Source organism: Chenopodium album, chromosome 18, assembly GCF_948465745.1.
Source record: "Chenopodium album chromosome 18, dcCheAlbu1.1, whole genome shotgun sequence".
Taxonomy (NCBI): domain Eukaryota; kingdom Viridiplantae; phylum Streptophyta; class Magnoliopsida; order Caryophyllales; family Amaranthaceae; genus Chenopodium; species Chenopodium album.
Genome location: NC_137851.1, coordinates 30,355,520 through 30,371,527, shown reverse-complemented (window position 1 = coordinate 30,371,527; position 16,008 = coordinate 30,355,520). Strand labels below are relative to the sequence as shown.

Below are 16,008 nucleotides of genomic sequence, written 5' to 3'. Positions count from 1 at the left end.
CACTTAATAATATCACATCATTTTAACTAGAATATGTATGGAGTTGTAACTGATCGCTTATTATTATTATTATTATTATTATTATTATTATTATTATTATTATTATTATAAAAATACATACTTGTGTTACATTACAAATGAGTCCTCTTCACATGTTACATTAATAAAAAGACAACTTATAAATAAATATGTATGACATAACATATCTCAATATATAATGATAATACTGAATTAACACAAATAATACTAATAATATATCATAATTAATACAAACAATGAACTAAAGAAATCTATATACAATGAACTTATTTTTGTCCACCATTACTGTCGGAATTCGATTCTTCATCACTATATGGATCGAAATTGTTTGGTCTTTGAATATATGGTGGAATACACCAAGGATCACCCATGGAGTCTCTCCAATTGGGTATAGCCCTTCCCCATTTCCTGTTACTAATTAAGAAAGTTATTAAATTAAAGTTTTTCTCTTACAAATATACGGTTACTAATTAATATACTAACCTAATGAACAAAAATGGGGTGGGGGGCTTAATAATAATAATAATAATAATAATAATAATAATAATAATAATAATAATACAGAGTAATAGAAGAAGAAGAAAAAGAAATAACATCACAACAAAAACTACTGTAAGAAAAAACAATAAAAATGTGGTCTGCCTTTCCTTTAATTTATGAGATCATAATAAGCTTACAACTTTGATCTAAGTTGATTACTGAGGGCTCAAGTTAAACATTATTTCCAAGAGAAAGAGAGTATAACCATCTTTCATTATTATACATAAGATATGTCGTATATATATATATAAATGAAGACTATCCAGTTAAATTTTTTTATAAAGAATGAAATACAATCCATTGATTAATTTTTCAAAGGAACTTATCATATCTTGATGCTAGTCTAGTAAGCATTTGAGAAGAAATAATACATTTATTATAATTTTATACTACGTAACATAGAAAGTTTCTTTGGCAAGTAAATTAACGTTTTTTAATTGTTTGAAGGTGATACAACAACAAGATTTATAGTATTTTTTATTATTTTGCACGTGTACGACACTATTAAATCTTACACTAAATGATTATCTCAATTGCTAAAAACTTATTACTGCTAAGATTTTCCATTTTGTTTATAACTAATTTCATGAAACGGCATTTCCTGTTACTAATTAAGAAAGTTATTAAATTAAAGTTTTTCTCTTACAAATATACAGTTACTAATTAATATACTAACGTCATGAACCAAAATGGGGTGGGGGGGGGGGGGGGGGCTTAATAATAATAATAATAATAATAATAATAAAAACAATAACATCGTGACCTGCCTTTGCTTTATGAGCTCATAAAACTTACAACTGACTTTGATCTAAGTTGATTAATAAGGGCTCAAGTTAAACAATCTTTTTTTAAAAAAAAAAAGATTATAGTACTGATAACTTCTTTACCGTCTTTCAGTATTTTATATAAGATATGTCGCATATAAATAAGGACTATGTACAAATGAAGGCATTTCAATCAAATATTTTATATGTAGAATAAAATACAAGCCAATGATTATTTTTTCAGGGGACCTTATCAAATCGTGATGCTAGTCTATTAAGGATTTGAGAAGAAATAATACATTTATTACAATATGATACTCGGTAACATAGAAAGTTCCTTTGACAAGTATACACTTTTTAATTGTTTGAAAGTGATCCATCAACAAATTTATAGTATTTACTTCATTATTTTGAATCGGCATATGACATTTTTCACACTAAATAATTATTTCAATTGCTAAAAAATCATCATTGCTAAATTATCCATATTCTTTACTTGATAGGGCGGCCTTTTTTTCCTCAAAACGTGAATGTATTTTAAAGAAATACAATTATACATGATCAACGCCACTTTAAAATTATAAATACTTTTATTGTAACCTTTGGTAGTTATAATTACCAAAACAAATAATTACACAAGATCACTATAAAGGTAACAACAAAAAAATAAAATAAAAGGGAGAAACAAAGCTTTCAAATAATCACGTAACTCAGAATCGATATGTTCTTACCAAATATACTTTCCTATGTTACTAAAAATCATAGTATGAATTGTTGTATCGTTTTCAGATTTTTGCGTACCAAATATAGTTTCCTGAGTTACTAAAAAAATATCTAATAACATTGTTCGAATATTTTGGGGGTTTTCCGCCATTGTCGTCGACGACCTAAGCCCATTTTCAACCATTGCTGTTGTCGGCCTTCAAATCTCTTAATTATCTATTAATCAATATGCATTCAGTTACTTGTGTGCCTTTAACGCTTATAGTATTCCAACAAAAAATCCAAATCCATTTGAAATCGATAGGAAGAGAAGACTCATTTCACTAATTCAATTGAAAATGGGTATATTCTGCAAACATACCCATTTACGAATTGGATACGATTAATGGAGGAAGAATAAGTCAATTACACAATATACTCTGCAAATAATATATACAGGTTTACATAATTAACTGGAATAAATCCAATTTGAAAACCCCCAAATTGAAAATTCCGAAACCTAATTAACTCGAATTTTCTCAATATTCTTAGGTAAACAACGATTATTTTGTTCAATTAAACCGAATAATCTTTGCGGTGGATGTAAATTTAAGCAATTCGCCATATACTGAAGCAGTTTCAAGGTTTTTTTGTTCATCTTCCATCGATATCCATCGTCGCCCATTTCGTCCTTTCCTTTCTCCTCTACACTGTTCGTGTTGCAGAAATGATTTTTTTTTAAAAAAATAATATTAAATTAATTGCATGGAAAATGGCAATTAATTTGAATTTCAAACATCTGAATTTTCATTCAAATTTGAATGAAAATTGAAAATAAGTGGATGTTGGGAGCTTTGAATGTATGTGGGAGCCACATACATTCAATGTATGTGTAGCTTTTACCATCTTTGTATGGAGTTAGATCCCCTAATTGGATGTTGAGGGTTTGGCCCAATTTATGTCTTGGAATTGTTAGAAGACTTAATTTAATCCGTTTGAATTTTTTTTAAGGGTAACATTATGTACTAACCATCCCAAAGGACCCAAATTGTATTTAATTAATTAGAATTCTTTAATTAATTAGAAATGGGGTAACATCATGGTTGGGCTCAAATTTAATAAGTTAAAAAAGTAATGGTGTACACTAATAAATTTTTAGTGTTTAGAACAATATGTTGCTTGTATATATAGAAATTGAGTATGATTCCAAATAAGTAAAATGAAAGAAAACTTAAGCGCAAATTCCATGTTACTTCTGGAGTCCAGATTTATAAAATTTATGTTATTTTAATATGAACTTCTTGTTATTTCAATTTATATATGTGTTATTTTCAAATAAGTATATGTTATTTCATATTTGCATTTTTTTTTTCAACATTGATTCTTTCGCTGTACTCCACATTTATAAAATTCATGTTATTTTGATATGAACTCTTATTATTTCAATTTATATATATGTTATTTTTTAAATAAGCACATGTTATTTTAATAAATGCATGTTTTTTTTATGCATGATGTTGAAGTAAATAAACGAATAACATATATAATTTTAGCAAAATAACACAAGATTTTAAGCAAAATAACATAAGAGTTGGGCAAAATAACTCAAGTATATTGGGTATGGAGTACCGTGATCCAAGAGTATATAATACTAACTGGAATTTAAGCATCAAGTTATGAGTTTATATAATATTATGATAATACCCTTCATTGTAAGTTTTTTTTTTTTTTTTTTTTTTTTTTTTTTTTTTTTTTTTTTTTTTTTTTTTTTTTTTTGCGGACAACCCTTTAAAAGTGCTTTTGATTTTCCTAGTCATAAAGAAAAACTAGTTTCTGTGATGTTGGAATTTTTTATTTTAATGACAAATTGTAACTGTAATCCGTTGCAAGGAAATGGTATAAAGACTCTCCTATTGTAAGAGAGAAACACCAAGTGACTAATATAAGGAGATTCTCAAGTTGGATTAGAGAGAGTTAAGACATCACAGAAACAATATCCTAGTGTTCACTCTCGTTGATATGCTGAAGCCTTAAATTACGTGTGGATGAGTTCAGAATAAATAAAATAAGTCAAATTCTACTATTATTGTCTGTGTTATGATATAGATGTATAAGTGGATGACTATTATCCATGTACTATCTATAATACTCTAGAGACGGGTATTTGATCTTATCCGAGGAATCCCTAGATAATCTACATGTAAATATATATATATATCGTGTAACAGATGGAAGTATACACACTGAATAAAAATTCTCTCATATGTTCCTCTATATTTAACATGTTATCAGCACCAAAGCTCTACGCAAATGGTTTAATTTAGATCCGAATTAAAGGTACGCATATACTATCAAATTGCTTTATGTAAATAATTATATGTACAAGCGAACATGAATTATTTTTGGATTTTAATTACCACTGACTCGATAAATATTAGTATATGCAATTCATTCCTTTGCCACCGCTTATGTTTATTTGAATTGGATTGAATTGGTTAAATATTATCTTTTGTTTTTATATGACTTTTTATTAGTATAGATTTTTGTATCATGATCGGCAAATACCATCAATGGTCTTGAGTTATTTATTGAATGTAATGATATTGGACTTATTTATCAGTTCAAGTCCCCTGCTTATTATGTTGATCGGTCAATTACCTAATTTATCCCTTTATTAACGAATTATGCAAATAGCAAATTACTTTTCTTTGCTAACCTATTTGCTTTGTGTTGTAGTTGAATGATAAATTATTACGAAGTATTACTTTTCTCTATAATTAACTTGATATATCCTAAGTTCGTGTGTATGCAATTGCATAATTGTTGGTTTTCATAATCTCTCACGATATTCCACTACCTTAATTTTTACGAATTTTGGTGGTTTTGATGTGTGAATAATAAATTAATTAATCAATCTTATTAGAATTAATTAATAGATCGTAAAATATATGAGCATGTGTTATGGTACCGTAAGGTATATTGTGTTATGTACTGGTAGTTTATCTTGCAATCTAACTTGTGTCATCATGCATCTGACGATGGTTAAAAATTAAAGAAACAAAAGATAGTGGAGATTGGAGAACTATTTCTCATCAATTTGCCAAGTATTACCAGACTTCATGCATATTACTTTTGTTAATTATATTGAGTACGTGTACAATGCTTTGTTTTCATAATTCATTAAATTGGTGTAGGTAGATTATCATGGGTTCAAGTTAGCATGAATCAGTTTAATTTTCATGACTACCCATGAATTTTATGAAATGCTCCATATTGAGTTATCCAATCAATTACGCTTAATTTGTTATATCAGTGTTATCTTTAAATATGTGATTATCTATATTAAACTGATTATTTGTGCGAGTTCCGGTTTTATTATTGGTTAATCGTTATCCTAGAAATTGAATTGCATGCTTTACAATTTGTTTTTGGTGAAGGTTTACTATGTACTTCGTAAGATTTTGGTTTTATTGGTTTGTGTGAGATCTTGTATTGACTTTGTGTGTCATGATTTAAATAATAAAATTATGGTCTTAGTGGTTTTTAATATTATATTTGTTTTAATTGAATGTTTACTTCACTGCTTTCTCTAAGCAAAGATGTCGAACTATGAAGTCAATCATACTAAGAATTAATTTTCATATCTTTTGTTTGTTAATATATATTATTTGGTTAACCAAATTGGATCTTTTATTCTTATGATAGCATGGGGGTTTAATTTCGAGTGAATCAAAGTGAATCAATATGAGCACTTTAGTGTTAATCTTCTATTCGCATTATGTTTATTGTCTATAAGTAAACCCATAGAGGTAACAATATATGTTGATTACATAAAGCCCAAAAACGATGCTTACTTATGGCAATTTCTCCCCTCGTGATCTTGTTGCATACAAGATTTGTCTTCAAAAAAAAAAAAAAAAAAAAAAAAACAATAGATAGGATTAGCCGATTGGATATTTGACCTTAAAAAGTCTAAATTGGCTATTGTCATTTTATTTTTTGAAAGAGCTATTGTCATTTTAAATAAGGCAGTATTTATATTATATTGTGCTAATATTGGTGTGAAGACCTATGTGTACGTGGTTGTTATGTATTTCTGATCTTGATGCTTTGTTATCCTTGTATAATGATCTACTTGTAATTTTTGAAGCTTATAAATTACTTATACTTTTATGATTGTGAAGATTTATATATATAATGATGTCATATTTTTATTAGCCACGTGAATGTTTGTTTGATCTCAATTCATGCTAGCTAGCACTTGTTTGAAGATAAATTTGACCACAATCATGTGTTGTGTTAATTATGTATGAAAGGAGTTCATTGATGAATTATAACTTTGTAATGATTATGTCTATTACATGAGATACTACTAATACACTAATTGCATACTCATTTTCATATATGGGCTGTAAGTTCTAGATATTGTTCATGTACATATGCATCATAATTGACTTTATTAACATGATCATATGATTTGTACAACTATCATGATTTTAGTATGAATATGTTGATTGATGTCTGATTAAATTCATGTACCTACTTGAAGTTGGATTATTGAAAGTAAATTAAACATGATTGCACAATATTTATTTGAACAAGAGATAGATGACATTGTGGAAAACATAATTGCAAAAATATGTTTTGTATTTATTATGCCCATACTTATATAGATTAATAAAATTGGGCAAGAGTTACGAGTAAGAGTTTATAAGAATAATATTATTATGCTTGATACATGCATTGCTAAAAGAATTTATGCCTTAAAAGGTAGAAAAGATTTAAAGATTGTTGGGTTATTTTTATACCCCCATATGCAAGGATTAGGGGGAGATAGTGCTTATTCCATTGTTTTTATGTAATCCTTGCACATGAATAATTAAATATGTTGATGGTCAGTTTGGTACATACACTAACCTAAATATCAATTATTTATTTAATAGAGGTGGCCACATGATAATCAAATATTTAGAATGATACCATCTTGAAGATGGATATGAATAAATGTCATTACTTACATACTAGCTATAAATATACATATTAAGTTGATGTCCTAGAAGGACAAGATCAGTTGCTATTGAAACTAGCACACCTGAAGTGCGGTAATCCAAAGGGTTACAATGATAAGAATCCTTTAAAGAGGAAAGGAGCAATAATTGACAATGACAAATTTGAGAAAGTGACATATTTTGATGCATCTCCAGAAGAGATCGATTATTTCTAGTACATTAAAATGTATTATGGTTATATAAAGTACTCTAGAAGAGTATAAAATGTTGTCCAACAAGATTAGCATGTATCAAGATTACAATCAATGCTCTAGTGGCGTATGAGTATTAGTTAATTGTCTTGCCAATTGTAGAAAGAAACACATTGGTGTACTTATATCACATCATATTCATGGCCATGCATAAAGTACTCTAATAAGGTGATCACCAATATTATGAAACTGACCATAATTTAAATACTAAAGGAAAAATGATTGGATGTGATATTAATAATTAGGCCATCCGGGGTTTAATAAATTCCCGTTATGAAAACCTGAAGTTTCTTTTGATATGAAAGAAATAATGTGCTGACGCTCTCTCATGTTAAATATATGAAATAAATTGAATGGCAAGACATAACATTGAGATTGAGCTATATTTGGATTGTGATTTTTAATAGTTTGTGTTCAAAGAAAAGTTCAAGAGATAATATATTGGTTTTTCTAAATAATTGGTGACCAGAAGTTCACTAGAATAATTTATATGTTGACAGCTATTAGGTGACCAGAAGCTCACCAAATACGAGTTGTACACCACCAACTGAAATTACAAGCAAGTTTATGCTTGTATAACAGTTCTCTTGATTGGGGCTATCGTATGTCAGCACATAATAAATAAGAAAGTTAGATAAACAACTGCACAATACATGTCTCCCCACTGATATTGATCTCCGGAAGAGAACAAATTATGAAAGATTTGTTAACATGTGCAATGTGCGTTATAAGTTAATTAAGAAAGTATATTTTCCTATAAAATGTTCTCTAGAAGAGATAAAAGTTTGGTGAATATAACTCGTTGAGAGGAATTTTGTGAAAAATAAATAATTAAATTCCTCCTATATATATAGAATGAAATCGTTTTGCACATGAAATAATGTACTAAGTTGGTGAATAATTCGACGCCCCAATATTTGAGATATTTTACCAACTTAAGGGGGAGAAAAAATAGAGTAAGTTGGCAAAATTGTAAGATTATAATTAGTTGATCCCTATAAAGATAATTTATAGTGTTATGTGCCAATTTTTGTAAAATTATACATTGAGAAATATCTTGTCAGTTTTCTTTGAATCACTACACTTGAAGTGTAGGTTGTGTAATCGGTTCCAATATAAATATGTGATACATGGCAAGATAGTGCAGTTAATACTTGTAAAGTGTAATTATAATATATTAATATCAGTGTATAAATTACCCCAAATATAGGCGGTATAGATATCTGAACTATAATAGATGGCCTATGATAGGAGAAAAATTATGTAATGGTACCAATTGAAGATATATTCAGATATCATTATTGTAAGATAGCACGCAAATAAAAATTGAATTTTGAAGAATATAATGATACCGGTATATAATGGAACCGATGAATAAAACGCATATGCGTAAAATAATGGACTAGTAAATAAGGGATCTCAGATATATGTCCATTTTGATGTCGACATAGTTATAATGATCAAAATTTATCGTGGACCAGAAGTCCAATAGAATATGGATTTGAAATCCACACTGTACAGTGTCTTGCATTATTTTGAGTCTTATTATGTTCATTTGCATTAGTAAGTCATAGGTTAATGGTTTTCACATTGCATGTGTAGGAAATTGTTTAATGCATTACTCATCTTATATTTTGTTTAATATCCTGTCATAGTTTTATATTTCATAGTTTCCATACAATAATCATGGTATATGACATATGTGAGTATACGTTAAAAGTATAGTAAGGTGCATATACAACTTTGATGGAAGATTAGAATGAGATATTTATATTCAAATGGGCTTATAATTGTGATGAAACTATATATGGCGTCGATTTAATAGAATGCTATGAATGAATCATGTAAGAAGAGTTCCCGAAGAACTTATATACGACGAATCTAAATACCTAGCCCTACGAATTATGTATTTTGAATATTGTACTTATTATCAAACTCCTAAAAGTCTATATGACTACATCATTGACATCTCAACCTGAAGTTTGAGCATGTAAGAGTTAGTGCGATTTATTATTGATATTTATAAGGAAACTCTCGTATCAACTATATATGAGATGTACAAATAATATAACAACAAGATACTTATGCGTGAGAACGTTTTCTTATGGTCCAGCAGAACCATAAACAAAGTATGCAATTATATATGTTGCACTACTAATTCATATAAGATTTATTAGAGACCAACATGCATCTATCGATACCAACATCTATCGATGATATTACATTGCATGTTATCGGATTATTATTAATAATGAATATTTAATCAAATGTTGATCATTAATTTTCAAATGCAAAATATGACCTCCGGAAGAAGGCATAAATTTGATGTTTAAGGCAACTTTAACAACAAGCTTCAAATATTATAAATGTAAGCATACGAATTATTATTATCGCAAGTATTGTAAATTGAAGACACAACACATCATGTGAAGACTTGAAGATACAACGCCAATTTAGGAGGATTCAAGATCAAGGAATGATATCTTTCTACATGAGATAAGACATTCAACTATATTGAATTCATTGCACAAGAAGATCAACTCAAGTTATGTATTCATCAGGGGGAGAATATACGCACTGCACTCTTTTTCCCTTGACCACGGTTTTGTCCCACATCGGGTTTTCCTGGCAAGGTTTTTAATGAGGCACATCTCGAGCGTATTACAAAGATTGTTGTACTCTTTTCCTTCATTAGGTTTTTATCCCACAGGGTTTTTCCTAATAAGGTTTTAACGAGACACGATCTTTGATAAGTCATCCAAGGGGGAGTGTTATGATATAGATGTATAAGTGGATGACTATTATCCATGTACTATCTATAATACTCTAGAGACGGGTATTTGATCTTATCCGAGGAATCCCTAGATAATCTACATGTAAATATATATATATATCCTGTAACAGATGGAAGTATACACACTGAATAAAAATTCTCTCATATATTACTCTATATTTAACAGTCTGAACTTTTTTTTTTTTCCCCTTTGAACATTATTTGAATCAAAAAAAGTATGTATTCTAAATTGCAACAATAAATTTGGTGCACGTAAATAACAATTCCACAAAGCATTTCCCTGATTAAGTCGGAAAGTTGGGACAAAATATACCAAAGGCATTAAACATATTCATAAATTGATATATATTGAGAATGGCAGCCTGAAGATCATCTTAAAAATGAACATAGCTGCACTCAAGCAAAATTTTAATAGAGAATAGGAAAGATATTGTTTCTAATAGATAGGGAGACAAAAACGAAATTCTTCAAAAACTGCCCATACAAAACCAAGGCAGAGAACTTAGTCGACTTCCTCAATCTTGGGTCCGGGGCCGCTTGCAGCAGCAGGGCCTTCATCATCATCCATGGGAGCACCACCTGCCTCACCACCAGCACCTTGGTACATCTTTGCGATGATGGGGTTGCAGATGCCCTCGAGCTCTTTCATCTTATCATCGAACTCATCAGCCTCAGCAAGCTGGTTGCTGTCAAGCCATTGGATTGCACTGTCAATGGCTTCCTCGATCTTCTTCTTATCAGCATCTGAGAGCTTGGAGCTGATCTTCTCATCCTTCACAGTGTTTCTCATGTTGTAGGCGTAGTTCTCAAGAGCGTTCTTTGACTCGACCTTCTTCTTGTGCTCTTCATCCTCAGACTTGTACTTCTCGGCCTCTTGAACCATCTTCTCAATCTCTTCCTTTGAGAGCCTGCCCTTGTCATTTGTGATGGTGATCTTGTTCTTCTGTCCGGTGGTTTTGTCCTCGGCAGACACATTCAAGATACCATTGGCATCGATATCAAAGCACACAGTGATCTGAGGAACACCCCTAGGTGCTGGTGGAATGCCGGAGAGCTCAAATTTACCAAGCAAGTTGTTGTCCCTGGTTCTTGTTCTTTCTCCCTCGTAAACCTGGATCAACACACCAGGCTGGTTATCGGAGTAAGTTGAGAACACTTGTTCCTTCTTGGTTGGGATGGTTGTGTTCCTTGGGATCAACACTGTCATGACACCTCCAGCTGTCTCCAAACCCAGAGATAGAGGAGTAACATCCAACAACAAAAGATCCTGCACCTTCTCGTTGCCCTCACCACTCAAGATAGCGGCTTGGACAGCAGCCCCATAAGCAACAGCCTCATCAGGGTTAATGCTTTTGCAGAGCTCCTTGCCGTTGAAGAAATCTTGCAATAGCTGCTGGACCTTGGGAATTCTGGTAGAACCACCAACAAGAACAACATCATGTACTGTGCTCTTGTCCATCTTTGCATCTCTCAAACACTTCTCAACTGGCTCCATACACTTCCTAAACAAATCCATGTTCAACTCTTCGAAACGGGCACGAGTAATGGTTGTGTAAAAGTCAACACCCTCGTATAGAGAATCAATCTCAATTGTTGTTTGAGCAGTAGATGAGAGTGTCCTCTTTGCTCTTTCACATGAAGTTCTCAACCTTCTAAGAGCTCTAGGATTGCCATTAATGTCCTTCTTGTGCTTCCTCTTAAACTCTTGCACGAAGTGATTAACCATTCTGTTATCAAAATCTTCACCACCAAGATGGGTATCTCCAGCGGTGGCTTTTACTTCGAAAATACCCTCTTCAATAGTAAGAAGAGAGACATCAAAAGTACCACCACCAAGATCAAAGATCAATACATTCTTCTCACCAACACTGGTGGCCTTCTTGTCAAGACCGTAGGCAATGGCAGCAGCGGTAGGCTCGTTAATAATTCGCATAACATTCAAACCAGCAATAACTCCAGCGTCTTTTGTGGCTTGACGCTGAGAGTCATTGAAGTAGGCAGGAACAGTCACGACAGCGTTCTTCACTGTTGAACCAAGGAAGGCCTCAGCGATTTCTCTCATCTTAATGAGAACCATCGATGAAATCTCCTCAGCAGCAAACTGCTTGTCTTCACCCTTGTATGAGACGACAATCATAGGCTTGTCACCAGCACCAGGAATCACCTTAAATGGCCAGAGCTTCATGTCACTCTGAACTGAAGCATCACTGAATCTTCTACCAATCAACCGCTTAGCATCTGTTTTAATAAAGTCGGATAAAACATGTTAGACACAAATTCCAGACATAATATCACTAACATAAATTAAAAAAAATTTAATGTAAACATTACATCAATTTAGAAGAACTTATGAACCAATCGAGAGCTAAAATTACAATTAAGACCTTCATTATTTAGAACTGGAAACAGATTATTTTTTAAAGAAGACAATTTGACACGAAAATTCGAAGGTAGCTTAATTATTCATTAGAATATATACCAAGTGATTCTAATGACGAAGCATGATAACTACACTATTGTACTGTAATTGTGAACATTATAAATTTAAAAGATTTTATGAACCAATTGTGAATTGACATACATTCCTGATTATAGAACTACTGGAGACACTTCACTTTACATCACTATATTAGACGATTCGACACGCAAATTTTGAAGATGCCGAAAAATTAGTTTCATATCATTAACACATGATTACGATAATGAAGCATGATAACTCAATTTACTTCAATTACAAATCTATATCTCACGACATATAAGCTGTACATTTAATTTCTCGTAAAAAAAAAAAATCTGTATATTTAATTTCTATACTCTCTAATTTAGATAGATCTAGTTTATCATATAAAATAAACTTAATAAATTATAAAATCTCAAAATTTATCAACGGAATTAGATCTGACAACCGACAAAACTAGATCACAGAGCAAGCTATTAGGTCAATCGATTTAAACATAATTATGCAAAATAAAGGCAAATTACAGAAATTAATACCATCAACGAATACAGCACAAATACAAAAATATGTCGATGAAAATTTACAGAGCATCAATGAAACTTCTGAACCGCAAAAAAAAATTCAACGAAATCGTAAAAAACAACAGTTCAACACAGAATTAACAGGAAAATCAACAGATCTAACACAATTAACAGCAATCACAACAAAATCGAAAAGAGAATTTAGAAAACGAACCAAAAACGGTGTTGACAGGGTTCATGGCGACCTGATTCTTAGCAGCATCACCGATCAACCTCTCGGAATCTGTGAAAGCAACATAAGACGGCGTAGTTCTGTTACCCTGATCATTAGCAATGATCTCAACACGGTCGTGTTGCCATACTCCAACACACGAGTAGGTCGTGCCGAGATCGATACCGATCGCCGGACCTTCGCCTTTACCGGACATTGTTGTGCACACTATTTTTAGAGAAAGAGAAGAGAGAAAATTGAGAATTTTGGTTGCTGCAAAATTGGGGAAGAATAAATTGAGTTTGAAATTAGGGTTTGGAGGAAGAGGGGTTTATATAGGAAGTGGGGGGAGTTTGTTGGGTTCTAGAATGTTCTTGGGTTGTGATATTTAAGCAGGAATTAAGGACGGTGGAAAAAGGTTAACGGGAAGGAGCATGGTAATATACAGCTATTTTTGCGTTGATTTTTATTTTTATTATTTTTGTTACTTTTTTGTTTAGTGGGTTCACATGCTCCTTTAGTGGCCGACTTTGGCGGTTTCCTTAAACGGTTTTGATTTGAATCTTCAACTTTGTTGGAAATTTAAATTATTTTTTTAAAAAAATTAAGTTAAATATCTTCATTTTTATGTACTGTGATAGGGAGGTCTATGAGAGTGCTTAGGAAAGGTGTTCGTGACAAAATGTGTAATTGGCTACAAGGGTGGAAAAGGGGGTTTTATCTAAAGAGGTATTGACTAAGGCAATGGCCCAATTTATTCCAACTTACGCGATGAGTGTGTTCAAATTTCCTGTCTCGTTTCGTGATGAGTTGTGTTTTTTAGTGTCGAATTTTTTGTGGGGGCAAAAGAAAGGTGAGCAAAAGATACATTGGTTGGCTTGGAAGAAGGCAAGAAGCTTTGTGAACCTAAGGCGAAAGGGTGGTTAGGTTTTAGAGATTTCAATCTCTTTAATGCTACCTCTCTCGACAAGCAAGCGTGGCTAATTAAGAAGGTTCCTGGTAGCATAATGGCAACGATCCTAAAGGCTCGATACTTTCTTGATGCTGATTACTTGGATTCGGGGTTGGAAAGCAATTCAAGTTACGTTTGGCGGGGTTTGTGGGGTGTGAAGTGGGTTGTACAGCGTGGTCTTAGGTGGAAAGTTGGTGATAGTCTGAGCATCCCAGTTTGGGGTAGCTGTAGACACCAAATTGTGTCTCCCCAAAACCAAACCCAGTAATGATTACTTTTCACGTTATTTGATTATCGAACGAGGTGAAATATGAAAGAGTCTCGTGATTCCCCTGTTTTTCATAAAAAAATAAAAAAATAAAAAAAAAACTTCTTTCTGTTTTCGAAAATTTTTCTTTTCGTACCTTATTTATGAAAAATGTCCAATGCAATTTAATTTGGTGCATAATATGGGTCCAATAATAGTGTAGTTGGATGGGGCTCGAAAAGAGCTTTCCAACGATATATTATAAGCCCAATTCCGATGAATAATGAGGAACTTATTGGCCAAATACTAAATTGGATCTTAAATGAGTTTTATGGGCGACCCAATGATCAAGTAAAGGGTCCATTAATTATCATTCCTAAAGTCATTAGGAATTACTTTAATTTTGTAGAATAGCCTAGAAGGTCATCTTAAGTTCTAAAGAGGTTAGGATTAATAATTATATTTTTTGAAAAGATAAAGAATTTTAGTTGAAATAAAACAAATGTTTTAAATAAATCTAATCTGATTTTTTATGATAAAGTACAGACTCTAATTATGCAATCATATTGGAAAAAGGACTCCGTACGACAAAATATTACCCCGCAGCACCATTGCGCTGCGACAGGTCCATTGCGCCGTGATAGGCTTGTCGCGCCGCAATAGACCCATCACGTCGCGATACGCGATAGCCCTATCGCGCCGCGATGGGAGTAGTTTTATTTCGATTGAAATTCGATCTTCTCTGGTCGTTTCCAGGTGTTTTTCTCTATAAATAGGGTCGTTATTCCCCGTTTTCAATTCATCAACAAGAATCAACAATCATCATTCTATTCTATTCTCTCTAAAAGATAGAAGCTTATTCTTTCTCTCTCTTTCTAAACCTTGCCTTTTCAAATACAACATACGTCCATCACGAGACTTAGACACACATAGCCAAGCTCGAAATTGTCTTCGCCCTAGACGTGAAAGGTTGATAATTTCTGAGGGTTTGGTCCCAAATCCCTATTCAATTATTTAAATTAATTGTTTGATTTAATATTTTCATTGAAGTTACTAACGTGTGTATTGTTTTGATAGAAAGAGATACGAGGCAAAAAAGTGAGTAATTTAATTGTTCTATTTCTTTAGAAAGCATGCTTAGATTGTTATTCTAATTCCCAGTATCATGCTAGGATGTCTTTTATTGCTTTCTAGTATCATGATTAGATTGATTCCTATTTCTTCTATTATGTTAGTATCATGTTAGAGCTAAAGCTTTGATTTTATTGTTTAGTGACATGCTAGGATTTGTTATTAATCATGTTAGTATCATGCTTAGGATCTTGCTAATATTATAACGCTTTATTGAGATTATTATGATGATGATGATGATTTGTTGTATCAATATTATTATATTGCTTGATATATTATTGTTATTGTTTGATCACACCATCTCTTGCAAGTTTAAAGGGAATTTGTACTTGAAATCACGCATAATAAGATTATTAATAATTTTTTTTAGGCTAATATGATTTTAATTC

At 31.7% G+C, this 16,008-nt stretch overlaps 1 protein-coding gene across 1 annotated transcript; it reads right to left on the bottom strand.

Annotated features, from left to right (window-relative positions):
• Positions 1 to 10,429: 10,429 nt before the first annotated feature.
• LOC145592367 (heat shock cognate 70 kDa protein 2-like) lies at positions 10,430 to 13,601 on the bottom strand. The gene is made up of 2 exons (XM_081648811.1): positions 13,293 to 13,601; positions 10,430 to 12,337 (listed from the first exon to the last, which is right to left on the bottom strand). Exons 1-2 carry the CDS (start codon positions 13,504 to 13,506, stop codon positions 10,602 to 10,604), a joined length of 1,950 nt encoding a protein of 649 aa, XP_081504937.1. The 5' UTR covers positions 13,507 to 13,601; the 3' UTR covers positions 10,430 to 10,601.
• Between the last annotated feature and the right edge of the window lie 2,407 nt (positions 13,602 to 16,008).

Bases quoted from the DNA above. Each gene is read 5' to 3' on its own strand.
- LOC145592367 (XM_081648811.1), bottom strand. From the start codon at position 13,506: ATGTCCGGTAAAGGCGAAGGTCCGGCGATCGGTATCGATCTCGGCACG. The intron at 12,338-13,292 runs GTTCGTTTTCTA...TTATTAAAACAG, and splicing joins CCCTGTCAACACCGTTTTTG to ATGCTAAGCGGTTGATTGGT.